Here is a 26,692-nt window from a genome sequence, read left to right on the forward strand (position 1 = left end):
AACGAGTTTCAAAGAGAATTCTCTTTCTTCGCTCTTTGAAACGTTACGCCAACGTAATATTCGTTTAACGAACCTCTCTCGAGATTTATACACTTTTAATACACTCACGGTGGTCAAGTTTCCGCGGAAAAGAAACTCCGACGATATCCTTCGAATGATTTAATGCGTTTCTGCAACTTCGCGAATCTACCTATGTAAGTCAGACTTACATATGTAACCAACCGAAGTACAAACTGCGGGTTTAGCGATGGTCCACTCGTGCATTGAGGAATTAAACACGATTTTTTTTTATCTCGCTTGCACGCAGTCGAATATTGAATTTTGCGAAAATATAGCGACGCTGCATGCCTGTATAAGTATAGCGTACGTAGCAATTTTGCAGGCCATTAAACGCAAGGGTATAATAAAAGAAATATCGCGAATGATGATGGATTTTCGCGTCTCGTGCCTTATTTTGCACGTATAATGACTCGCGAAATTTCTTAGCATTGTATAATTCGATTCGCGGTAAATCCAATCCTCGTATCTACGGTTTTAATCGGAAGAAACGGCTCCGTGGGAACTTGGTTAAGAAAATCGATACACCCGCTTACGAAGGGCTAATCCGCAATTTCGTCGGTGCAATTAACGAGTTGAGTGTAACAAGGATAGCGCCACTCTACGCCACGCGAAACCTCCGGAAAAGTTCAAAAGGTCAAGACCGGAATTTCACGGTAGAGGTCTCTGCCGTGTATTTAATGAAAAGGTTGCCGATACGTTCTCGCTACAACGACTGTTTACTTTGGACGGGTTTTTAAAAGACCCAAAAGCCATGGGTCGAGGATGCAAGTATAAAGAGACAAAGAGGGAGAAAATTTTATCCCTTGAGACCTTTCGCAATCGCCGAGGGTTTGACATTTTTATACGAGGATAAGAAAAAAAAAAAAAAAAAAGGGTGGAGCGAAAAAACGGGCACTCAACAGGGTCGAACGGTGGATAAATGCGACCCAAGGATATAGACAGAATAATAATAACAACTTTGGAGGTAAAAATAAAACAATCTTCATTGTCTCCTTGTATATCTACATTTGTCCTTTCAAGCCTAAACTATGTCTAGGGTATTTTACAAATGACAATTAACTTGTGAATATTTATTAACGAAAAACCGTTCTACCGAAGCATCGATAATTTCAAGGACTGAAGCTTAGTTTTCCCGATTGCTCTTCTAGCATTTACAGCGATGACAAAAAGGCGAAGAAATCTTGCGACGATTAAATTCGCTTTTTCCTGTAATTTCATTCAGAGATAGATAATTTCCGCACGAGCCGTTTCTTAAATCTTAGACGGCCTCTCGGCAGGTCTTTGGATAATCTGTGTATAAATGGTGCGCGATTATTTTTACGTTACTAGGCGGATTAGTCGTGAAACAAACTAGTCCGATAGCATTTGCGGCAAACTCGGTAGCTTAAGTAATTCGTGCAGGACTTTACCAATGGAACGAGTGCAGCGAATTGCAAAACGCGTATAACGAGCTTTTCTCTCTCATTCTCAGCCTACCTGCGCGATTTGCATCGTTATTTTAATGATCTCGGAGTAGGTACATGACTTCACACCGCAACGACTTCTGGGTCGCGTTCGCTTCGCTCGCTCGCTCGCTCGCTCGCTCGTTTTGTACTTGTGTCTGTTGCGACAGCTGGGTCATGTACGAATCAATATTTACGTACCCGCGTATGCAGATTGATCGAGTGTACAGACAATACTTATTCTCATCCATTAATCCTGTCGTGATCGGGGATGATTTTTCCCCCGCTCTCTTTCATCTAATAAAATATCCACCGTGTAACCGATCTACTAGTTACACATTTTCAAACGAAGTGAGAAAGAAAATTTGTCTAAAGTATTAGAGAAAAATATGGATGATTGATTAATAATCTTGTCGATTTTAATTTACAATCTATCTATGAATTTATTCGTCACATGATTTCGATAAATGTTGAAAATACGATACGTTTATATTGCGAGTTCAGAAGTTTCAGCCATTAATCATACCGCAAAGATAATATAAGCGGTCCATGTGTAGGTGTACGTATATTCCTCATGCGGAGGGTAATTAAATTTAATTGAAACAAATGTGGACACGTATTACAAGGCGTAGTATCTGCGCCGTTAAACAAGAAATTAATATCCGAGAGTGTAATAGTATAGGTATACGTATAACTTCAGGTAAATGCTGTACATGGAATTATTATAATATGTATGCAGTGCACAATCACACGATAATAGAGAATCGCGGAAAGTTGTGGTGAAATTGAAATATCTAATATCTGCTCCGTGACAAAAGTATTAATTAGACACACAGTGTGGTATATTATTACAATCTAAATTAATTCTTATTCGTATAGTACACTGAAAAAAAAAAGTAGTTGAAACCAAAATAATGTTTATTTCAATCGTCCTTAGCGGATAATTTATTTATTCAATGAAAAATGTTTGATTGTTCCAGTGAAAATAATTCTATTTCAAACGAATTTTTCCTACTGCAAGTAAATAACCATTTGTAAATGATTGAATGTCCGATTGAAGACTATTGAAATAAATATTATCTTGGATTCAACGATTTTCACCATCGGTGTATTATACGACAACCGTGCGGTCGAAAATTATACTGAAATATACAGGTGTACCTACTGTTATACACACCGAATAAATAACCTCTCCCTGCGGTTAATAAAATTGACGCATAATACTTTGCCCAAGTAATAAAAAATGTTATTAACAAACATTCGTTTCAGCTTCCTAAATCTATGTAAAAAAAAAATTTATTAGTCAAACTGACATCGCTATTTCAACATATGTGTGTGAACATATACACGCATATACACACACACACACACACGTATGTTTTAAAATCGTCGAGAATTTAAAAAAATTATATATATATATATATATGCAAGTATTCAAATGAGACGATTAATTGATACGACGACGAGGGAGAAAAAAAAAAAGAAATTAAAAAAAAAACTTGACGGTCAATTCAAATCGATCAAGTATTATTTATTTGCCATATTAATCACCGAGTTTTATTGCACAGACGCACATGCCGCGCGTTCGTTATACACGCACACTTGCCACTTTTGATCGTATTAATTCCTGACAGCGGTTCGCTGTACCCCGCAACATCGCTAATTGGTACTCGTAATCAGTTGTCTCAACGATATAGATTGTAGCAAATTAGTTTGCTGCTGCAGCGGCCGGTTTTGTGCATACAATGCATCCGCACGAGACGCACATGTTCGTTACACGCGTCAATTTGTCGTTTCCCCTTATTGTATATGCATATGTATATACAGACGATTAGAGGCAAAGAACAATAATGAAATATGATTGATGAATAAAATAATAACTGTAGACTCGTCAATTCTCGCGTCTTACTATATAAATTTATATTGTGTACAATGCCACTCGTTGTGCTGGATTATTAAGGCTTGACGAGCAAGACTGCTCTGCTGGGCGACTTTGCTTGTAGTAATTGGATTAGCCTAAGTCTGGTTATTAGTGTGCCGTACTTGAAACGCCTGCTTGCGTAACGTTCTTTTTACAAACGTACGTCGAGGTATCTTGGGGAGAAACAAAAAAAAAATATATACCAATATATAGCGTTAAATCGACGGATGGATCGAATTATACGAACGAATGGTGAAAGGATAATTTATACGTATATACCTGTATATCTACATGTTATGTACAAAGAGAATCTCGAAAGGCTGCATGCGAGTATCGCGTGGTGTAATAAAAATTCTCTCATCGCATATTTATGGTAGGAATGGTCAATTTGATTTGAAATTAATTGCAGCTGTTCATTAATCTTGCTCAGCTTAAGCCGAAGCGTGCAGCGGTAATCGTCGCGTGTAAACTTTACACGTGCCTTGCGATGCTCCAGAGAGTCGCGTTCTTTGCAGCTTTTCAAGCCATTCAGGCGCCACTCCGTTCGCACCTAATAAATTCTTTCCTTAAGCTCATTAATCGCAATTAAACACGAGCGTCTCATTCACGCATTGTCAGTCGGCCGCTAAAGCGAATGACTCACGTTTCAAGTGTTTCCGTTTAATACGTCTAAGCGCACGTTTATCGTTTGACGCGAAATTTATTCGCACAATACGTGCATTTTACCGTGTCATTTGATCATATGCGTCCATCTATACGTTCCTTAGGTATAATGTACATGTAAATGTAGATCGTGATTACCGATAATTTCTTCTTCCGCCTTTCATTCTTAATTATTATCAATTAGCGCATCTGCACCCTGACCAATTTCAATTCACGCTACACGATCGTCTGTACATTTATTCGTGGTTGAGAAATAATTATTCGCCTCCCGTTCGCAAATTGCACGTAATGCAAACCGCGTGGTTTTTCCCGTTAAATTTCTCCTCTTTCTTTATCCCTAGATTAACGATAATTTTTTTTTTTTTTTTAGTTTTATCTCATCTTACTCACCCGAAACCATTACCGCTGCAATCACTCGAGTCGAACGACTAAATACTTGGCCTTCGTACTTCACCTGCATTGCGGATAGACGTGCCCCCTGCATTCCGCAGCTCCCATGGCTTCTCCGATACGTATACTTTAAATCGCTGCTGCAGCGGTGCTGCTTTTTTTTCTCGTTTTCGCCTCGTTCTTTTCTATTTTCAAATGGGCGCAGCGTGTCTCGACGGAAACCCGTCTCGCGTACGGTTATAGATCGAAACCATCGTTTATATTCCCGAATTGCATTCGCTTCTCCCCCCCACCCAAAAAAAGTCTCCAAGAATGGCCCCGACTATCGTGAGAAGTAGAATAACTAGTTCTGGGATAAACGGTTGATAAGGACCTGCTAACTTTCGGAAAGGCGTGAGCGATCGATCTATTTTTATTGGTGATTTGTCGCATGCAGGGATAAATAAATTTTAGCAAAAGTTCCGACAACAACGAGGAGACAAAGTGTCGTTTTACGTATACCTACATTTACGGACGGAGTGGAGCTACGCCTTTCAAAGTCACATTTCCTTACGTACTACGTCGTGAAACAGCGTAGTTATACGTATAGGTATAATATACATATATCATTATACAAATGCATGCATTTTAGTTTTCCGCGTGTCTCTGTCAACGTCTTTATCATACCATATGATATTCACACCGGCGAGCCAAACTCTTTACCTTCCTTAGAATTCTGCGAGTAGGTACGTACATCCACTTCCAGCTGCCACCTTCTCAAATCCTTAACAACTTTCATTCAGCTAGCGCTTTATTGTCGGACTAGTTCGTTAAAATTTCACGCCGCGACGCCGCTGCGTGTATAACGAATGCCTGAAAACAACAAAACGTCATAGGATCAACTCTTTTTTCCTGTGCGGATGACTGCGATGTATAATTCTATAACAGCGTGATTCATTTTTCATCTTCAGTGTCGAAAGTAAGTAACGTATGTATGGTATATGAGTGTTGGAGAGTTTTGCAGATTCGACGGTGCGCCAAATCGAGAGTCGTTTAAAATTCGGTCGCATATGAATTTGACGAAGTAATCTAAGCGATTAATCTTAACATGGGATCGAACTATCAAGTCAAGCCGTTGGATTGCGACAACCTCTGGCCAAAACATCATCTCGACAAATTGAAATACGTAGGAACGGTTCGCGTGAAAGGATCAAAAGACACGTGACCCCCGGAGTAAATTAGGTGATGGTTCCCTTATGCGTACGCACACCAAACAGGATAAATTAGCCTACAGTTGACGTAGTAAGAAGCGTAAGTTTGGTCGTGTTCGGGGGATTAAATTCGGTGGCGAAAAAAAGGTTCCTCATTGCCTAAACCTTACGATCAGCGGGTGTGAAGGTTCACTATTCGATCAAGTAACGGTGCCGAGCTGACAGGAGGAGCCGACAATCGATTCGAGGAGTGAGACGACGCGAACGAATCTAACAGTCTTTAAGACCTTTATAACGGATCGAGGGATCAGGCAGACATGCAGTGAGATCGTGTCTCTCGTTTCTTTCCTATGCGTCTGGTCCTTACATACGACCAGAGACGGTTGCGAGATTTATCAACGATTACGGGGATTAATCACGGACCGGTATTATTACGATATTACTTCTTATCCGCGTCGTGGATACGAGGCGCTACAAGATCGTTCGCACTGCACCGTTAACTCCTTATCTGTGGGAAGAAATTTACCAGAGATATCTTTCGTCATCCGAGGTTCGTTTTTCTACGGACACCTTTATTGGCAATCAAGAAAACCGCTCTGTATATCTCACAGGGTCGCAATGTTTGTCCGTCGTATCATCGACTGGTTTACATACCACGATACGTTGACCGTAAAAAATGTCGCGATATGATATCGATGGCTCATCGTTAGTGGAGTAGGTATGGAGGTCGGTCAAAGGTCGAATAAAGGTTGACCTTCGTCTAACGGTAAATAACATTTTTCTCACCCGACGTCACCGGCAGCGGTGGCAAAGGACGAATTATGAACCTGCGTCAAGCCAAGGAGAAACGGAACTTTTGGTTCCATTGCACGAAGTTAAGGAAAGGGGGTTCAAAGGGGTTTACAGGGCATCTCCTCTTTAACGCGAAGGCCCCAGCAGCACTTCCGTTTTCCCGTATTTCCGCAATCAATTACAGTTATTCCAGATTTTGCCGTCAATGCGAATTTAACCTGCGATTGTACAAGTTTCAGTCCATCGCGTTTCGATTATCTTCCGAAAGAATAGATTTTACAGAAACAAATAAATCGTCACTTTGCGGTGAAGTTATAATTCTATTATCATCGTCGTGTTACAAGTACAATAATTGGGCTGTACTTTTTTCTAAATATCTTTAATGCGAAAGATGCTTCGACGGCATTTTCACTGATGAACATAACGCATGAAAGATGATAAAATTCTTATCCGAAGAAACAGGTATAGAGATCCCGAATTTCATTATTTATACAACGGAATAATTTTGCTGAAATAACGTTACCTGACTCGTTCTATTCTTATACGCATCCGGCATCAATCATTGGTCATCGGTAGTACGTACGTTACGTGGAGCCTGACAAATAGAAAAAAGAAGGAAAGAAAGAAATCAAAAGACCTTGCGGTAAATTGGAATGGTCAGTATTTCAATATACCTTGAGTGATTCCTTACAGGCGAAATGTTTATGACCCATACACGACGAATGTATTGAAATTGAAACTGCGAACAAAATTTATTCGCAAACGGTCAACTGTTCACGCGAGTGGAGAAAATGTATTTATAAAATAAAGATGCGTAGCGTGTAAATGGCGTAGTCGTAGACGATGATCGTGTAGGATATAAAACTACAGAACGAGGCAGTGAGACACGCTGCTCTGCTGCAGCCTCCTCCTCGCCTGCCAATTGCACTGAAACAGACTGGCTGATCCGGCTATAAGACGCCATCTTTGTCTCATGATCGTAAAACATATGCGAAAAGAACCCGCAACGCTGGTCGTTCTCTTCTTGCAGCTTGGAGGAGATTTTATCCCCTACGCGGAATAATTTTCCCGCCGATGTCGCAAAGTCTCCAGTCGTTGGACGACGGAGTTATTCTTGCTTATGCCCTTTCCGTCGGAACTCTTTCAGATACTACAACGTATGTAAAGTTTATCCAAACTTGGAAAGAATGTAATTGTTAAAAATTTACGCGTTATGCAAAATTTATCATTCGTTGTATGCGTGTAACACGTTTTATCGATTTTATCTTTAGTCGTTATTATGGTTACAAAAAAGTAGACATTCTTTGGATATTCGTGCATAACATTATACCGATATGTATGTTTGGTACGCCATACTGGCGGAGTCTGTGGCTGCGATTAACGTTTGTGGAAAAATAACAACGATACTTGAACCGTAATCACTGCACAGCCTACGTCTTCATTTGCCATGAGATTTCTTTTTTCTTCTCTTCTTATTTCACATCCGTGCCGTTATAAATTACTGAGAATATATAGGTATATATATATATCAAAGGTTGTTTTTGCACGCATTCTAGAGAACGCGCCCGGCGTCTGCAAAACAGTTTGTTTCTGGCTCAGCAATCGGTTTATACTCGTTCGCTAGCTTATTCGCCAGCTGTAGATGCTGCGCATTTATATTTGTGTGTATAATACGGTATGTTAGAAGCTACGAAAGCAAGGAAGAAATCGTATTATAGTGAGATATATGTGAACAAAAAACCTGCAGGAAGCAAGAAAATTTCCCCTGTGACTAGAGATCACGCGATTCTACAGGATCGTTTAATTTTTTCTATTTTTTTTTTTAATTTTATTTTCTTTTTTTTTTTTTTCTTTTTTTATCATCTTTTCTCTCACACTTTCTCTGGTTCACGGTTACACGCTAAAAACCAAAAGGATAAGTCGCGGTGTAAGATAATCGCGTGTAAAGCGTCGAAAACACTTTTTTGTCCGTTGTACACTTTGCGTTCGGTTGCACGCTGGGATGATTGTCACTTGACATATTTTCAGCGTTTCGATATTATCGGTCAAACCTAATTTTCGAAAGTCAGATATTCCGCCATTAATTTATCGGCTTATCAGTCGCAAACGAAGTACGAACAACGATTGCCCCGCATAGATGTATGTATGTATAGTTCAATCGAATGGGATTGTGTTTGACAAACGTCGAGTCGGCTCGCTGTGCCTCTGCAGTCACTTCCTTTTCTCCCTTCAGTTTCTGGGCTTCCCTTTCTTATCACACCGCGGTATCGTTAGGCTTGTCATTGTCATTGTTATCGTTATTGCCTCCCCCTCCGGTCTTCTCTTCCTGTCGTTATTTCCTATTGTTGCCCAGTTTTCGCGATCCATTCTGCTTTCACGTCGGACGTGGCTGCGGCTATATGCGGAGATATATACCTACGTACATACATACATACATACATACATACATACATACATACATACATACATACATACATACGTATATACAGAGCACGCACCTCGGTAGAAAAGTAATTCAATCTTCTGTACGGTCGGCACCGGATACCTACACGTGTTTCCTCGCATCCGTTGTTTTTTTTTTTTTTATTTTTTTACCACCCCACCCTCTTTCTTTCTACTCATCTCATCCCTTGTCCAGGTCGTGATTAGAGCGGAAGCGTGACGACTAAAGGGGTTACAATTAAGCTTCGCTACGAATTAACTCCGACTCCGCCATTTCATCTCCGAGCAAATCCCGTGCTCCACTGTACACACAAAAGGGTTTTCTCTGCACACCTAAGGGTAATTGCGATCGATGAAAAAAAAACAAACAAAAGTAACGAACCAGAAGCTTTTCGGCGATGAAAACTATACGGATATGCCGAATCGGTGATAAAATTTTCCGAGTGAAATTCGGTTTATGCTGCATCCCGCTCAAAAATTAATCACACCATACCCAGTAGCCGTGGACTTTCTTTATCCAGGCTCCGGAAACTCGCTAATTGACAATTATTTACTCTTTTGTTTTCACTACCAAAGTTATCCGGGAATCTCGTTCCCCCTTGAAGTAGGGGGGAGGGGGGCTAACCAACGACGTCAATTCACCAAACGACGACTGGGATTAGCCATCCTCTGCCTCCTCTTACCACCGATTTATTTCCAAGTCGAACACTCTCGAAAGCAAAGGGCACACCCCCGGTTAACGAAACGATCAGATAAACGACCCAGAAGCTAATAAAATACAGCCAGCCTATTTTTTTTTTTTTATTTCGTCTCCACTGACGGACGTGGCGCGGATTCACAGCATATTTATCTGTACGAACGGTTCTTATCGTGATTTATTTCAACTCACCGCCATTGGTCATTACAGTATGTTCAATATTATTACCTATAGCGGAGTAGGCTGTACAAAGACGTGTGTATAGGTGAAGAAATACGTTCTGCAAAAATTCAGTGAGAAGCATACAAGGTAATATGAAAATTGAAACAATTTTTAGATAAATTACGTTTTAATCTGTACGAAAAATTTGAGCCACGTTAATTTTGTGAAAAAAAAATGTCTACGAGGCTGAAGTTAGCAGCCAGAATTAGCGGCCAAACATTCTAGTCTTCATTCGAATTAGGTAGTGAAATCTGAAAATCAAAATTTTGTGAAATACCTTGAACCTTCAATACTTTTATGGAATTATGATGATAAAACTGAACTTCGTTTTAAGTTATACACGCTCAACACGTTTGTTTGCCAAATCTGGCTTCTAGTTTCAGATTTATAAACTGTCTCCGATTGCCGGATCGCTGGCAAAAATCAAGAAACTCGGTTAATTCTGACGCTGACAATGAGTATAGGTTACATTTCTGATCCATCCTAATTTCTGGCGCTTTATTTAGTAGAAATTGAAAGACACGCTTACGGACGCATCCTGTAGAAATACGTATACATCTACCTTGGTGAAAAGCTTGCGAAGAAAATTGGCAGAGTCATTCTTGTTCGAGGTTCGCGAGACTCGAAGGCAGATTATAGGCGCTTGTCGAGGAGCAATCTGACCCGAGGCTTGTGCTGACCTGCTTCAAACAGGAATAAGTTGTTGCGCCGCTGGCCAACCTGCCAAATATGGTGACCAGTAACGCGTATGACTACTGGGTGCCACTGCCACTGCAGCGTTTCGCGTTTAAACGAGCAAATGGAAACCGATGTATGCTCGTCGTAGGAGCAGACAAACCGAGGCTTGAGTTTGCACACCTTGCGTAACGAATTTGTCCTTCGTTTAGTCCTTTCGCTCGACGCGAGGATTGGAAAACCGCGATGACCGTACGGCTCGGTGTCCCCGTCGCTTGTACGACTCCAATTAATCCGGATTTACCTCAAAAGGTATAAATTTCCCAACTTGGATTTAACTACCGACGAGCGTAAGCCCCGCGTACCTACTTCTCGTTTAACAGACGGAAATCGTCGAGTTGAACTTACTCTGCAATTAGGCAGTTTTCAATTTTACACCGTAAAAACCGACCAATTTACCAGCGAAATTAATTATGGCAGATAATGAGAATTGGAATTGTGAGTAAGAACGGAATATTCAACGATAAAGCATATCTTATACTCGCAGCGCAAGTTTCGGAGTCACTTTTGCTAGTTGGTTATACGCAATTTTAAACCTTATCCAAACGTCGCGCAACTCTGTTAAAGTCTACGACGCCTCAATTTGCTTTTCACCGACTCCGCGGTGCGTAGGATTCGGAGCTTGTACGATGCTTTGTTAAACTTTAAATTCACTTTGGAACCAATGGCGGTTGTCAGGCACGTCGTGTCGGTTCGCCATTTCATCTTGTCGGAATTTCTTGTGTTCCGGATTACCGAAGCACCGTCACAAACACCATTTCAGATCAATTTGCGGGAAAATTGAGCTGTGTCAGAAATTCGTGTACTTGCAGATAGAGAAGAGGAAAAAAAAGAGTACTTTTGTTTCCCTCCCACATCCTCGTCTACACTCTCGCAGATTTACTTTGAACAAAGGTTTTCACGTCGGTTGATTAATTAACTCGTTTGTGAACTGTGACGCTGGTATAATAAGGTGTAAATATATGAAATATACTTCGGAAGGCGAGACGGATTAACAGCAATTCCCACGAGAAAATATATCCAGTGGAGATGCGGAAGCATATACGAAGCTCGGAATATTGTCGAGGAGAAACAAGCCCTCGTTAAAGTCATTAGGGAAATCTGTTGAGTGCCTCCCGTGCGGCGGCACAATGTTCGTGTGAATTTCTTATATCATATGGAATACCCACGTTTAAGCAGAAAATATGAAAGTCTGTTCCGTATCATATTAACGATCGTGTTTTCTGCTTTTTCATTTTTTTTGTTTTTAACTGTAAATTGTATATAATACGTAGATGGACATTAATGTCTCGAGTTTCTTCTATCAACCGCTCTCATTCTTTTCCTTGAAACGAAAACGCAACCGTTGAATTTATGTTCGAATTCAACACGTTTATACGCGCGTTAAAGATGAAAGATGACTTTTGTAATTTCGCAAAGTTTTTTTCTCCGAGATAAACGAGAAATTACACTTTCCTATGTTTGAAAATATATAGCGCGAAAATTAGGTATGGTAGGTGGATATTACAAGCGAAGGTAAGAAGAAAAAAGATTCAAACTTTTTTACAACGAGGCAAAAACTTGCGGATATTTTTTTTTCCTTCGTCTTTTTTACTTTCATTTTACAAGGTCACGGCGGTATGGAATATTAATACAGAAAAGTTAAATCCTTTGAAAATTTTGAAAACATCATCCCTCCGTACATGCGATCCGAATTACCGTTTATCCAATTATCAAACCATTGTTTGCGAAAACGCGAAAGTATAATTTTCTGTCGCTCGACGTTGCATCCTAGCTTCTTTAAATTCTTACTTTAACTGCTAATATTATGCTCGTGAAAATTAACTCATACAACCCTTGATCGTTCTTCGCAAGATCACATATCGTATCGCACTTACGTAATTCAATTAGACTCAATCTGATCCATGGCGGTAACAATAGGGCGCAAAAAAATGTGGCAGAATGGAAGATCCATCGGTTTGTTCCAACTACTTGTTAATAAGAGATTATTCTCCGGTAAAAGCGCAGACGCGGTTTATCTGAATCTTCGCCGCTCGATTGGGGAACCTATGTCACCCTCCGACACCCGTCACGTCAAACAAAAGTCATATTCTTACTGTTCGATGGAAATCGTGTATGTTGCCAAGGCGTTGCTACATGCCTAGCCTCGCAATTTTCAAAGACACCGTCTATCTCTACCGACTTCCGAAGTAACCGAGACTGGAACTCAATTTTATCATACAGAACTCATCAATAGTTGTATACAGTACCAAGAGCACGCTGTGTAGACTGTGTAAATCGAATGTTCAGGAATTGTTCTCGTAATTCCCTCTGAAGAGCTATGCGACTGCTGTCTTGCGATCGGAAATTGAAAAAAGTAATTGTACGTTCGAGAAAAGTCACATCCCATTCAAATCGCAGGTACTCCAAATCCCAGATCCTTAACTCTGAACGATATCGATTTTTCCCCCTCAAATTATCCAGTAGACTCCTTTTCCTTTTACGCATAAGTACTTATAGGGCGTGTACGTACTTGCGGAGGCGATAAGTTGCCATATCCATCAGGGAACCAGATCTACAACTCCCTGCGTTGAAGTTCCACTTAATCTTCTGTTTCAGTCAGGATGCAGGGGCGTCGATCACAGAAGTGTCCCAAGTCGAGGCGATGACTTGTCCGGATGGAGACCGACGAAGGTGCGGAGCCCCCTGGGGCTTGGATCAACTTCCTGTTTCCTGCCAACATGTTAACGGACCGACGAGACGCGCCACTTGAATCCTAACTTAAACTTAAAGTTCAGCGTCGATTCGCCCTCGAACACGTGTCCCAGCGAATTGATTTAAACGGGACGAACCCAGATGACCTACTTCTGGTGCATGGCCGACGAAATTTCCTCAAATTCATTTATTTCCGGCGGAATCGAACCGTGAAACGAATTCGATCGAAATTGTCGACGTACCAACGTCACTTCAAAGGATAACTGAAAACTGGTTTTGCTTCAGACGGTGATTAAAAAGGGATAAAGAAAAAAATATACGTACGAGTTGATTCGAGAGATCACTTACTATACATTACATCGATATGTAATACATCGTCAAACTACGAGACGTATTTTTAAAGGATCGGAGAAGTGATCGGTTTCTCAGTGTCACCACAAGCGAATAATTACTTTTCAAAGAAAAGTTTCTGAAATTTCAGCGAGTATCAACATTTGCCAATATTACATCTAAAACCATTGAAACTAATTCCCCACGAAAAATGGCGGCTCCGGTGATCGAAAAGAAGCGTTTCTTCTGTCGAGAATGGGCCTTCATGAAGTTGTCACACTGCTTGGAGCAACGACCGGCCTCGAAGACATGCGGTGCTCTGATCGTCGGCGGTCCCGGAAGCGGAAAAACCGCACTCTGTGCAGAATTGGCGTGGCCATCGTCCGGTGCCGGCGCCCGTCACCAACGAGCGCTAAACAGAAGGCTCTTGGCCAGACATTTTTGCCAAGCGAGAAGCGAGGCGTCTCTGTCGCCGGCACAGTTCGTCAGATCGTTGGTAGCCCAGCTGTTGCAAGCCAGCACCGACGGCATCCACCTGTCGTCGCCCGCCTCGCCTACTCCCAGTACTGGAACAACGTCACTCACGTCAAGAGAAGCCGTCGCAGAATCGTACGCCGACAAGCTGCGTACAGACTCTGAAATCCAGGCGGCTCTACAGCCAGACGTTTTGGACCGCGACCCCGACGACGCCTTGAAGAAGGCTCTGCTCTTTCCTCTGCTGGAGGTCGAACCGCCAAAAAACTGCCTCTTTTTACTCGTCGACTCGATCGACGAAGGACAAGTACTGAATCCTCCCCAAACCGGGACTAGAGACTCGAGACAGGAAGGCGACAATGTCAGCAGGACGATAGCCGAACTACTCGCTAACCATCATCATTTATTTCCTCAATGGCTACTTCTTGTTTGCACAGCGAGACGACAGAGCAAGACAATCTCGCGGATGTTCACGGGATTTCGAAAAATCAGTCTTGATGATCTGAGAAAGTCGCAGGTCGTCAGAGACGTACAGCAGTACATTCTGGCGAGACTCGATCAGGAGGATGCCCTGCGGCAACATATCTCCAGGGACACGGCGGAGATGCTTAATCAATTGCACATAAAGAGTAACGGCTGTTTTCTTTACTTGGAAAAAGTTTTGGACGGCGTGGCCGAGAACTTTATCGTGCTACGGGAAGTTCGCGAAATCCCGGGAACACTCAACGGTCTTTATCTCTGGCTGTGTCAACGTTTGTTTAGCAGAAAACAATTCGCCAAGGTTCAGCCTCTCTTAAATGTAATTCTGGCTGCTAAATTGCCAGTCACTCAAGAGATTTTGTACAAGTGCGTTTGGACCGCAAACACCTCGATCACAATAGAAGACTTCAATCGACGGCTACACCTTCTTCGACGTGTTATTTCGGTTTCCAGAGCCGGTGCATTGATGCTTTTTCACCATAGCTTTGCCGAGTGGCTTTTAGACGTGAAACACTGCACCCAAAAGTACTTGTGCTCAGCTCCCGAAGGCCACGCAATGCTCTCAGCTTACTACACTCTGCGTGGTCCGGAGTTAAACTCCGACGAGATTTGCGTCCTTGGACAGCATCTTCAACGCTCCATGACAAATCTCAACGCAACAACCTGTACATTAGACGCTCACACGCTTCAAGTTTTATGGATGATCGGCAGTAGTGCACCGATTGAAAATTGTTACTTGGATAGCTCTGATTGCATCCTCTGGCCAAGGCAGGACACGAAATTGTTAAGATTACTCGTTGATGCCGGAGCTAAACCTTCGGAAAAAATCATTGAAGAGGATACGATCAGGGACGTCGTTTCTACTAGTCAGGTGAGTCCTCGAACTTCGTTGTTCGAATTCGTTACGTGTTTACGTACAGTTGACAACCCAATTTGAAATATACGTAATTCCGGTCTTCTCCGAGTCTATAGTACAATTTAGCTACTTACTAGTCATGCATCCTGGGGTCCACTCACACAAACGTATCCCATACACAGATAGCATCGAAACAATTGCAGTATGCATCGCTAATCTTCGTTCGCGATAAGATACATGGTAGGCTTAATCATTCTTCACTCTTGTCGTGTTTTGACTATCGAGCAGTTGTCTACGTAAAATGTGGTCAGTACTGTCCTGCAAGTACACTTTCTAAAGATCTTCGGACTGATTAGTGAAACAAAACTAAAAGTATCGATATTCTTCGATTTCATAAGTGTACTGAAATCACAAAAACTCTTCAGGGTTTTTTCACAACAATGAAAGTGATGAGTTATACTACAGCAGTATCATGTGTAAGTTCTTATTACTGAATAAGACCTTGGACTCACTATTTAACACCGTGTGAGACTTATTAGTCATCGACCAAAAGTTTTATCCAACTCAATGGACAAGAATGTGCATCGTAACAGTGGCTAGTTTGCGTTAGAAATTCAATGCGAGTCAGTCATTTTTGAAACAGGATTGCAGACTTTGTACTTTAACATGTAGTTCACGTCATCTCCTAAATCAGGACGAAAGTTTTTAAGCTAGATATTGGTGTGTTCATTGAAACGCGGAAAATGGATCTTAAAATTGAATTATCTTATTACTGTTTGAAATCGAAAAAGGTCTCGCAGGACGTTAGTCCAATGGAAGAATCTCTGGGTGAACCGTTGACCGAACTCCTTGGGGAGAGCGGGGATATCAACCAAGCAGATTCCAGTGGCCGTACCGTTTTACACACCCTAGCAGCTGATGGCAATGCGTCTCTTCTGGAACTGGCTCTTGCTGCTTGTCCACAGGTAACGATAATGTTTCTTAATTTCCTAACGACAATCATCGACTAAAGGCTTAGAACCGTATAAGAGATTGAATTCAATGCACATGCCTGTTTGTCCACACGTCAGCATCGGATCCGTCCGTCACTCTTCCTTTACATTCGAAACACACCTACTTGAGTAATTTGGAATCACCTCGTTTTGATACCCGATCTTGTAATTGACGGTATTCTTGATGGACTTGTGCGATAAGTATTTAATATTCTCACAGGCCAAGCTCGAAGCTACAGATCGACACGGTCAGACACCTCTGAACCTTGCAGCAAGACATGGCTACGCTGATGTAGTGAGAGTTTTACTTGCAGCTGGAGCTAGCGCGGATCATGCGGACTGTGATGGCTGGACCGCCCTGAGGGCAGCCGCCTGGGGCGGGCATACCCAGGTACAACTACAGCCATGTCACTCCTCGCACATCCTCAACAGTGTTAAAAGTACCCCCGATGTAGTTAGTGTTGGTTTATTTTATTTCGTTTTTATTATTGTGGTTAATTTTTTTGTTATTTTTCTAATCACCTGACTAAACCTATTTGGTACCGGGTATTAGGTACGGAGCTCATTTTTGTCCCAACTGCGGCTGAATTCAAATTGTGGAGATTCAAATTTCAGCTGCGTATTTATCACGAACGTGCATTTTACAAACTAATAAACCGTTATACTGTTCAAATACTCTTAGGATGGTTCAAAAAATAATTTTACCAGTGGTGAAAGCAAGGGTTTGTTTTTTACACTTCCTTTCCAATTTAAGTCTGATAAGCATTGCGAAATAAAACTGAATCGGTACAAAGTAATATGGTTTGTAGGTGCGCATGGATTCTAATTGGTATTTCCGCAATTAACGTACGACAAGTTTAATAAATAGTTGAACTAGAGTTAAGATGATTATTAATCATTTTCATGCCTGCTACGTACATGCTTGTATTGACAGCTTATTATTTATTGAAGCTTACGAATTATAACAAACCTGCATTAACATTCACACTAATGCTATTCATGTGCACGTACCAGATTATATAGATATATTTTCTAAGTTCATTATTTTTTTTAGTTCCTTTTTTCATATGCCTACAGATAATAATAAAAAATTATTTATGGTAATCGTATAATGATCAATTAATCATGATAAATTATGAAATGCATAATCAATCGGCAAGATATAGAAATAGTTGACAGTCTGTCAATCGTGTCTGTTGTGTTTTTTTTTCTATCTCCATACCTACCTGTTATTTCATGAAGCAAATTTCAAACAATCAAAATTCTCATTGACGCAGGTTGTCGAGCAGCTTCTAGACCGAGGGGCAATGGTAGATTGTGCAGATTGGGATCAGCGCACGGCTCTCCGAGCAGCTGCTTGGGGTGGTCATGAAGATATCGTCAAAGCCCTATTGCAGCATGGTGCTGATGTTAATAGAACGGATGACGAAGGCAGAACCGCCTTAATCGCAGCTGCTTACATGGGTCACAGTGAAATAGTTGAACACCTCCTTGACTTTGGTGCTGAGATTAATCATGCAGATAGCGATGGTAGAACAGCGCTCAGCGTTGCAGCCCTTTGTGTTCCAGCCAATCACGGTTATGCCAAGGTATCTAAACTTAGGATTTACCATCCGTCCAATCGAAGGTTATGAAGGAATAATCTATAGTTTCCAATTCACTTGATTTGTCATTTTCACGCAATTTTGTGACTCAGATTGTTATGTAATCGTCTAATTTTAGGTAGTAACGATACTCTTAGAGCGTGGTGCTGCGGTAGATCATCAGGATAAGGATGGCATGACCCCTTTACTAGTTGCCGCTTTCGAGGGTCACAGAGATGTTTGTGAACTACTTCTGGAATATGAAGCAGACGTAGATCACTGTGATGCGACAGGACGAACACCGCTTTGGGCAGCTGCGAGCATGGGACATGGATCAGTTGTAGCATTGCTGTTGTTCTGGGGCTGCTATGTCGACAGCATAGACAATGAAGGAAGGACAGTACTCAGTGTTGCTGCAGCTCAAGGTGGCACCGACGTAGTTAAACAGCTCCTTGATCGAGGTATCTACCGTCATTGTAATTTGAATGATTTGCTACACCTGTAGTTGGATCATTAGCAACATCTTCGTATATAGATAAGGTAAACTGTCTGTAGCATTAGATGAAAGGTTGTAAAGTTTTATCACTTCTACCAGGCTTGGATGAGCAACATAGAGACAATTCCGGGTGGACACCGTTACACTATGCTGCTTTTGAAGGACATGTCGATGTCTGTGAGGCATTGTTGGAAGCTGGAGCCAAGGTCGACGAAACTGACAATGATGGCAAAGGTGCGCTAATGTTAGCAGCGCAAGAAGGACACAGCGCTCTGGTAGAAAGATTGCTACAACATCACGGTGCTCCAATAGATCAACATGCACATGACGGAAAGACTGCTTTGAGGTATTGCAATAGTAAATTTTCCGATCTATCTCTTCTATGTCGATTAATCAGTTTGAAGAAATGAAATTCCAAAAATTCCATTGTAAAATATAATAATTTGGTTTAGTAACAAATGCATTGAAAATTTTTAAATAAAACTTCTAAACGTCCTTGACAGCCTAAACATGTTCAACTCTTCTATACTTACAGATTAGCTGCACTAGAAGGCCACTATGATACAGTTAGAGTATTACTAGCTCACAGTGCTGACGTTAATGCTAAAGATGCTGATGGCAGAAGTACTCTCTATATTCTTGCATTGGAAAACAGATTAGCCATGGCTAGGTTTTTATTGGAACATGCGCATGCCGATGTTGAAAGTAGAGATTCTGAGGTGAATATTATTCTAAATAATTATTTAGTTCGTATCCATCACATATTTTAACTCAACTGAACAATACGTTCTCATGTATGATATATCGTCCTACCTGCTTGAGTTATCTGCAAAAACTAATAACTGCAATCTCGTGTTTTCTTTTACAGGGAAGGACTCCATTACACGTGAGTGCATGGCAAGGTCATGTGGAGATGGTAGCTTTGCTACTAACTGAAGGCGGAGCTGGAGTTAATGCATGTGACAACGAAAGGCGAACTCCCTTACATTCTGCAGCATGGCAAGGCCATGCAGCTATTGTCAGACTTCTTCTGGAGCATGGGGCAACACCTGATCATACCTGTAATCAAGGTGCAACTGCATTAGGTCTGTCTGCTTTTATTATTATAATCTTTTTCTAAACTGTTTCAATTCCAAACTGATGCTAGCCAATATGGATTCGTTACAATGTAACCAAATATAGAGATCGCCAAAAGAAGTGTTAAAATCTTATAACTATTCATAACAATGATATCTTTCTGTAATTGAAATATGAATCTCGTAGGTATTGCTGCGCAAGAGGGTCACGAACATTGTGTTAGAGCGCTTCTAAATCATGGCGCTGATCCAAACCATTCGGATCATTGTGGACGAAATGCTATTAAAGTAGCTGCAAAGAGTGGACATGACACAGTTGTTAGACTGCTAGAAGAACATACGGCGAGTCAAAAGAATTTGAGACCAGGAGTTAATGGAGGTCAGTAACGCTAGATTATGGCAAAATTCTTTATTGGATTTATGTGACATAAGGTTGTTTTTTCTAGGTGGAAGCAGCAGTGCCACTTCAGTCACATCGAACTCCACTGCTGAAACTAAGCCATCATCAGCTATTCTCAATCCGTTATCTACCCAGTATAGCCCTGCAGAATCACCTGATTCAACCAAGAGAAGAAGTTGTGTATCACTTGGTAACAACTCAAGTAACAGCAAATCGAGTAGTAATTTAACGGGCAGTACCAAGAGTGATCAAGGAAAGTTTAGTCAGAACTCAATGGTCAACCAGGTAATTAAAGTAGGTAGCCAATCACCTCATAATTTTTATTTAATGTACGTTATTTGAATGAAATAATTATTTCTCACAAATCATCCACTGTATTACTTATTTCACATACCAATAACCTAGCCTGCATTACCCTTGAATATTTCTTCTTGCAGGCTCCGTTATCTTTTACTCAACAACTACAGCAGTGCTCTAGAGGAGCGAAAAGTCGTCCTTTAAGTAAACTATTGTCTCCGTTGAAAAGCGAGCCACAAAGTCCTATCTACGCATCTCCGCCACATTCTCCGTTAAGCGACAGTTTGATCCCATATTCACCAACTAATACGAGCCCACCCAGTGCACAAACTGCAGCGAGTGTGATACAAAGTCAATTAGGTGTATCTTTGTTGACGGCTAATCAAAGTATACAATATAAAGCTCAAGGGGGAATGTACAATCACGCAACCGCGATTTATGAGCCAATAAATATAAAAACTGAAATTATTGATAGAAACGACGGTACAAAGCCGTTTGACTTGACCAACGAAATGTTGGGCTTAAGCATTGGTAAAGATAAGAAAAATGGACATGACGAAAAACGAAATTCCGCAGATACTCATTTCACACGGGACACACACATGAGAATAATATTAGGTAATAGCGGTGCGGGAGTCGGTAGAAATGTCAAACACATACCGGAAAATACTCCTGGAAGGTGAGCTCCAACACCTTTGGAATGTCAACATGTATCTCTTTCCACGTATAGCTGGCAAACTATTCTGATTAAACATTAACGTTCCCTTTCATTTTCTAGCGGCAGTAATCCGAAACCAAAACGTAATGGGCTTGTATCAAACCCGGCTATGAGGCTAGTTGCAGGTGTGAGAAATGGTATTGAAAATGCTACGAATAGAAACAAACCCATTACTACAAGAGTCAATGGATTTCAGTGGAAGGCGGAGACACGGAAAGAAACTCCATTATAGGAGCAGGTAGAGTTTTGCGGGAAGCTTATTTCTAATTTTTCTTATTTACTGTATGTATTAGGGGCTGCTTTAAAGTTTCCAGAATTAATATATTCTTTGCATTAAATTTTTTAAGTAATTTTGCATCAACTTGCTAGATACGTGCATTTGCCAGATTTGGTAACTTAGAGACACAAAATTCATGTATTCTGTGCAAATAGTGTCAAAAATTCGCACATTTCCAAACAACAATCTTTTCTGCCAATTTCCAGTGGACAGTCATCCCTCATCCACACTGTAGCCTTAGCTTCTTCGCAGTCAGGAATTATACGTGAAGTTGTCTACAGATTTTCAAGAAGCACAAGGCATGGCATAAAAACAGTACCCGGCCAAAACATGCAGACAGCTTGGGAAAAATTTTGAAAGTTGAAGCAATAGTGTGCTTTAATTATCCGTAAGTTTCACAGTACCCCAGAAAATTATAAATGTTTATTCAAAAACCATTCTGGATGCTTTTGAGATGCCTCTATTCAACAACAATATTATAATTTTTTTAATTTCTTCAATTCAGAGAACAATAGGTAATTTTTTCTTTCCAGGCTTTTCAATTTGTGATGCCGCAACCGGGCATCACAAATCGGTACCACACCTGGAGAACATTTATCAGCAAAAAGCGAAAGTCGTTGAATAAATTCTTCTCCTTTTATTTGAGCAAAATCAAAGTGTCTCAAATAAAAAGTGATGAAAATAACACGAGATGAAAAGAATAAATGGCAAATAAATATTGAGCAAATATTACCTAATACATAATACCAAATATTAAATTGCATAAGTAATTACGTATATAAAGTTAAGAAATATAATCTTACGTAAAAAAAAACTTTGTATAAAGGTAATGGTAATGAAATTCTGTACTGATCTCACTAATACTACATATTGATATCTACTAATTATATTTTGAAGAGGATAAAGAACAAACTCAAATTATATATGAAATATTGCAAAACTTTTCTTACAAACACGGGACACATCGTGAATAAATATTCGACAATTTGAAGGAAATTTGAGAATAATGAGAACCGTGAAAGAAACGAAAAACTTCTCAGCAATCAATCTTCCTGATGGAATGATTACGATGTTACGATGCAAAAGCTGCTTGAAATACGTAAAATTATGGCCTAACTCCGACACGGAACTGAGCCTATATGTAAATAAGTACAAGTTATTTATGCATTGTGCACAAAAATCGATCGTATCTATTATTACGTCACGCTGTATGTGCAATTAGAAGTAGATCAACCGAACAACTAAATTGAGAAATTTCTATTGTATAACTGTATGCACCAACGGAGAGAAAATAACACCTGAAAAATATTGAGTTGTCTATCACTGAATGGGAATGCATCTGGAGTTTTTATGCAACGTAAGTCATGCTTCACACTTTTTATTTCAGATACTTAGCTAAATACATTATTATTATTATATTACATGTCATAACAGAATTTTTGAATTTTAAGACATCACATTAGAAAAGTTTTGCTGTGCCAATCATCTCTGTACTAAACTCAACTGGCCCTTTACAGTTCAATCTACAACCACTCTATTCTGCCTTATAGATGCTCTGATCGCGATGTCTCAACGCTGGACACTCCGCTAACTTGCTTCACATTCCACCTCAAACTAATTATGTAATCCAATTGAAATACGCGAAATAGATACTGAACCTACTTTTTACGGGAGCTAACCAAAGATTACCAACAAGATTAATAGATTAAACGAAAAAAGCATTTAATGAATGACCCCCGAAGTAAGAAATTTTTTTTGTTAACTATCAATTATTTTTTTTACTGTTTAAGAAAAAACTCCATCTTGCCTTCATTTATAAATAAATTTAAAAAGCCTTGCGGATTGAAGGTGATGAATGAAAGGAAAAATTATTGAAGAATTGAACAAAGTTTGCCTACTTGCGAATTAATAATTATTAACTTTAACAATAACGCAATAAAATTATAAACGACCTTTAGATTAACATTATATATAAATATTTCTACATTACTGTCGTAATATTAAACGTCAATTCTTTCGTGTATTAGAATCTACTCTTATATTATACCACATAAATTGGCATCCAACAAACAGGACTTTAGATCTGTGAAATCTAATAAAACTCTATTATGTAATACTGAAAAATTGCCTGAAATTAATGTCGATTTTAATACTTTCTGAATCGTAGCAATTCTCGGATCCTGCAATTTGCAAAGGATTTCTATTTTCAGAATTTAGACCCAACGCATATGTCCCATGGAACTATACATAAAGAAAAATATTCCATTGCTATTGATGATATGTAAAAAATGAATTTAATAATCAATAGTACTTGAGTACATGATAATTATCGATCTGGCAAGGTTTGTACTGTTTAGAATTTAGTAGTTGTAGCTATGACATTGACATAATTTTATGGAATTGAGTTTTTATATGATCCGTACTTATAAAACCCTTACTCAGTAGCAAACATAGATAAATTTCGTTTGCCATCAACAAGACTCAAAGTCTATGTTTGAACGGAAAAAATAATGATACGTAAAACTTTCTTCTACAAGGTTTAGAAAAATATTTTGAATGTTTAGAATATGATTTAATATCAAGAAAGTGTAAATCCAAGGCCTACATGTAATAACGAATATATATTGTATTTAATTTTTCGTAATCACATGGCAAACGATTTAATTTAGCATTAGTAAATAGAGTATTTAATATCTACTGACCGTTTCTATCGTATGTTGAGTATAGCTTTAATTACGTATAAATGTTGGTTCATGCTAATTTTAACTAAACGGGATGTTAATAAAAGTTAGCATGTACAACAAATAACTTCTGTGTGATTTTTTTTAGGTCAAGAAATGTGATTTAAATGATGCTAAATTGAGAGAGTAAAAATTTTTAGAAATGAGTTACTAAGAAGAAAATAGTATAATTAGTAAAAACCATTGTTAGCAAAGTTTAAAGTAGTTTAATAACTATTATTATGATTACTAATATTGTAAATAACTAACTAAATTATTATTAAAAGTGGTGTTCGGTTTAGCGCACCCTGTAATATGAAAATAGTAAACGGAAAATAAAACCTTGTGTTAAACTGAAAATTTGTGTTCATATAACAAACTGTAAATCGTAAATATTATCTTCAGATGAATACAACAACAGCGTTTCCGAAAGTGAAAGAATGTATTATAAAGTAAATGATAGTGATCTTCCTCACATTGTATAAATAAAAATCATTGTGCTGTTTAAATTTACTTTACCAATAATCGTGGATATATCGTTCGATATATTCAACAATTAATTGATAATATACAATAAGTAAAAGAATTATCTATTAAAAAATTGAACGTATGATGCACTAAGATTTTTTTTTACTAAATACTCATCGAATTCGTATTTGGTTCAACTCCTATCTGAAAAAATACCATGACTTAATTTTGGTAAAAAGAAATGACATATTCTTCAAGAACACATCGTTGAAATTGGGGCATTTATTCAATTGTGACTCCTACGCATAATACTTATAAAACTTATCACGCAGATTTAATGTACCAAGCTTCTGTGCTAACAAGAAAGAACCTTACAGTGTTTAACTTCAATTGCAATGAAACTGCAAGTTTGTGGGGAAGATCAAAATATTGAAGATACGTTTTTGGATACAAATTGATATTGCATTTCACTTAAATTTTTGTCTCGCTTCTTTCTAACTGTTGATGTATTGAAGAATACTTAGAATTCAAATAATTCTACTGAATAGCTTACACACAACCATGAATATATTTAAAAAAAATAGAGCTCCATAAATATTCCTCTTAACACATAAATATGCCAAGATATGGATGGGTGATGGAGTGTATGTGCAGTGAATAATTTTTGAATTGTTACTTTATACAGTGACATAACAGTACATAGATACTTTGTGACCAAATATCTCACATTCAAGATACGTGTAAATTGGTGAAAATCACATCAACGACTCATATCTATCTTATCTACGTTTAAAGAGGAATTTTAAAGAATTTATATCTTTGTAAGTTTGTAAAATTATGAAATAATTTTCTTACAACTAACGATTAGACATATGCATCCCACTTGATGATGAATTTTAATTTTAATACAATTTACGTTTTTCGCTTGATCAAATTGCATACGTCTAAAAATTTAAAAACTTGGTCAGTTTCTGCAGTGGATGTTTAAAATGACTTATGAAATGAGAAAGCATCATTGCCGCAGTGTCAGAAAATGCAGCTAATAATAAAAAAAATTGTAGGTGGTTCTAGTACTTTCACCGCTACATACATTTTGTCGTTGATCAATTAACAATTTAATTTTATCACCATGTTTTGGTGGTTAAATTAAAAACTGAGAAGGAAATTTTTCCCATTTAAATGAATCTTCTTTGCCGCCATTAATTTTTTTTATCTTATTTTTCACTAAACAATGTATTACATTGATCAATATTGATATTATTAGGTACAACAAAAGGTGCTATGTATCACTCATTCGCATATTAACAACTGTTATTCAGTTCGTGCTCTGACAGTACTCATCATTCAAGACGAGACTGAAACCCGAAGTAGTCAATTTCAAGCTTACATATTACTTATTTTTATCCCCTATACAGACTTGTGAATATAATATAATAATTAAATTCAGGATAGTTTCAGCGAATTTCATTCTCACAAGTATGATCAATCCTTTGCTTTGAATACTGTGTTGTGTCGTGTCCCTAATTCTTTGAAAGATTCAAGATGTATTGCAGGAGTGTTTACCAAATTCACCTATGGAAGTAGGTAGTAAATGATGTAAAACAACTTGGTGCTTTGTGTGTTTGAAATCAGTGTACTTTAAGCCGATAGTATTGTTTGCAGAATTATGAAATTGTCTGCGGTGACTGAAAAAGCCTTGCAAAATCATTTATGGTCTGACTAGATTGTGTTTCGCGATATTATTGTACGCAGTGCACAGTTGAACAACTTATATTTTACAAAACGGTCAAGGTTTGATCAAGCTCTCCCATTTATATTCAAAACCAATTAATTTTTTTTCATTGTACAATGGTCGCACACGTGCAATATTAACTAAAAAGTGTTGTGATATAAAAAAAAATTAACAACATCTCGACAAAAATTTGCTTCAAAGTGCATTGAAAATACAAAATACGAGTGTCAAAACACATAGAAGTGAAAAGATGACGATCGTTAAATCATGTTTTTCTAAAAATTGGTTAACAATAGTAACTTTGGTCAGCATTTTAATAGGTGTGGGTATCGGATTGAGTTTAAAAAATTTCACCAGACAACCATGGTCAGAACGAGAAATTATGTATTTCCAATTTCCTGGAGAGTTATTCCTTAGAATGGTGAACTGTTTAATTTTACCATTAATTGTAACAAGCATTGTTAGTGCTAGTTGCAATTTGAGTAATTCAGGTAATTTTTATATTTATTCTATCTGGGAATGAACATTCTTACCAATAATATTCA

At 38.9% G+C, this 26,692-nt stretch overlaps 1 protein-coding gene across 9 annotated transcripts in view; it reads left to right on the plus strand.

Annotated features, from left to right (window-relative positions):
• The window catches only part of LOC124303584 (ankyrin repeat domain-containing protein 50), an 80,815-nt gene extending 56,359 nt beyond the window's left edge, over nt 1-24,456 (plus strand). For 2 of the 9 annotated variants that reach the window (XM_046760959.1, XM_046760963.1), the window contains 14 exons: nt 13,153-15,403; nt 16,180-16,353; nt 16,601-16,834; nt 17,658-17,969; nt 18,103-18,424; nt 18,559-18,805; nt 18,995-19,178; nt 19,328-19,544; nt 19,723-19,914; nt 19,982-20,229; nt 20,373-20,911; nt 21,011-21,188; nt 21,434-21,615; nt 21,761-24,456. In XM_046760959.1, the coding sequence (XP_046616915.1) occupies nt 13,790-15,403; nt 16,180-16,353; nt 16,601-16,834; nt 17,658-17,969; nt 18,103-18,424; nt 18,559-18,805; nt 18,995-19,178; nt 19,328-19,544; nt 19,723-19,914; nt 19,982-20,229; nt 20,373-20,911; nt 21,011-21,182 (4,455 nt within the window). In that variant the 5' untranslated portion in view covers nt 13,153-13,789 and the 3' untranslated portion in view covers nt 21,183-21,188; nt 21,434-21,615; nt 21,761-24,456. The remainder of the gene's footprint in view (nt 1-13,152; nt 15,404-16,179; nt 16,354-16,600; nt 16,835-17,657; nt 17,970-18,102; nt 18,425-18,558; nt 18,806-18,994; nt 19,179-19,327; nt 19,545-19,722; nt 19,915-19,981; nt 20,230-20,372; nt 20,912-21,010; nt 21,189-21,433; nt 21,616-21,760) is intronic. The other 7 variants (XM_046760962.1, XM_046760964.1, XM_046760961.1 and 4 more) reach the window with 7 other exon arrangements.
• Nucleotides 24,457-26,692: the final 2,236 nt, after the last annotated feature.

This window comes from Neodiprion virginianus, chromosome 4 (genome assembly GCF_021901495.1).
Source record: "Neodiprion virginianus isolate iyNeoVirg1 chromosome 4, iyNeoVirg1.1, whole genome shotgun sequence".
NCBI lineage: Eukaryota > Metazoa > Arthropoda > Insecta > Hymenoptera > Diprionidae > Neodiprion > Neodiprion virginianus.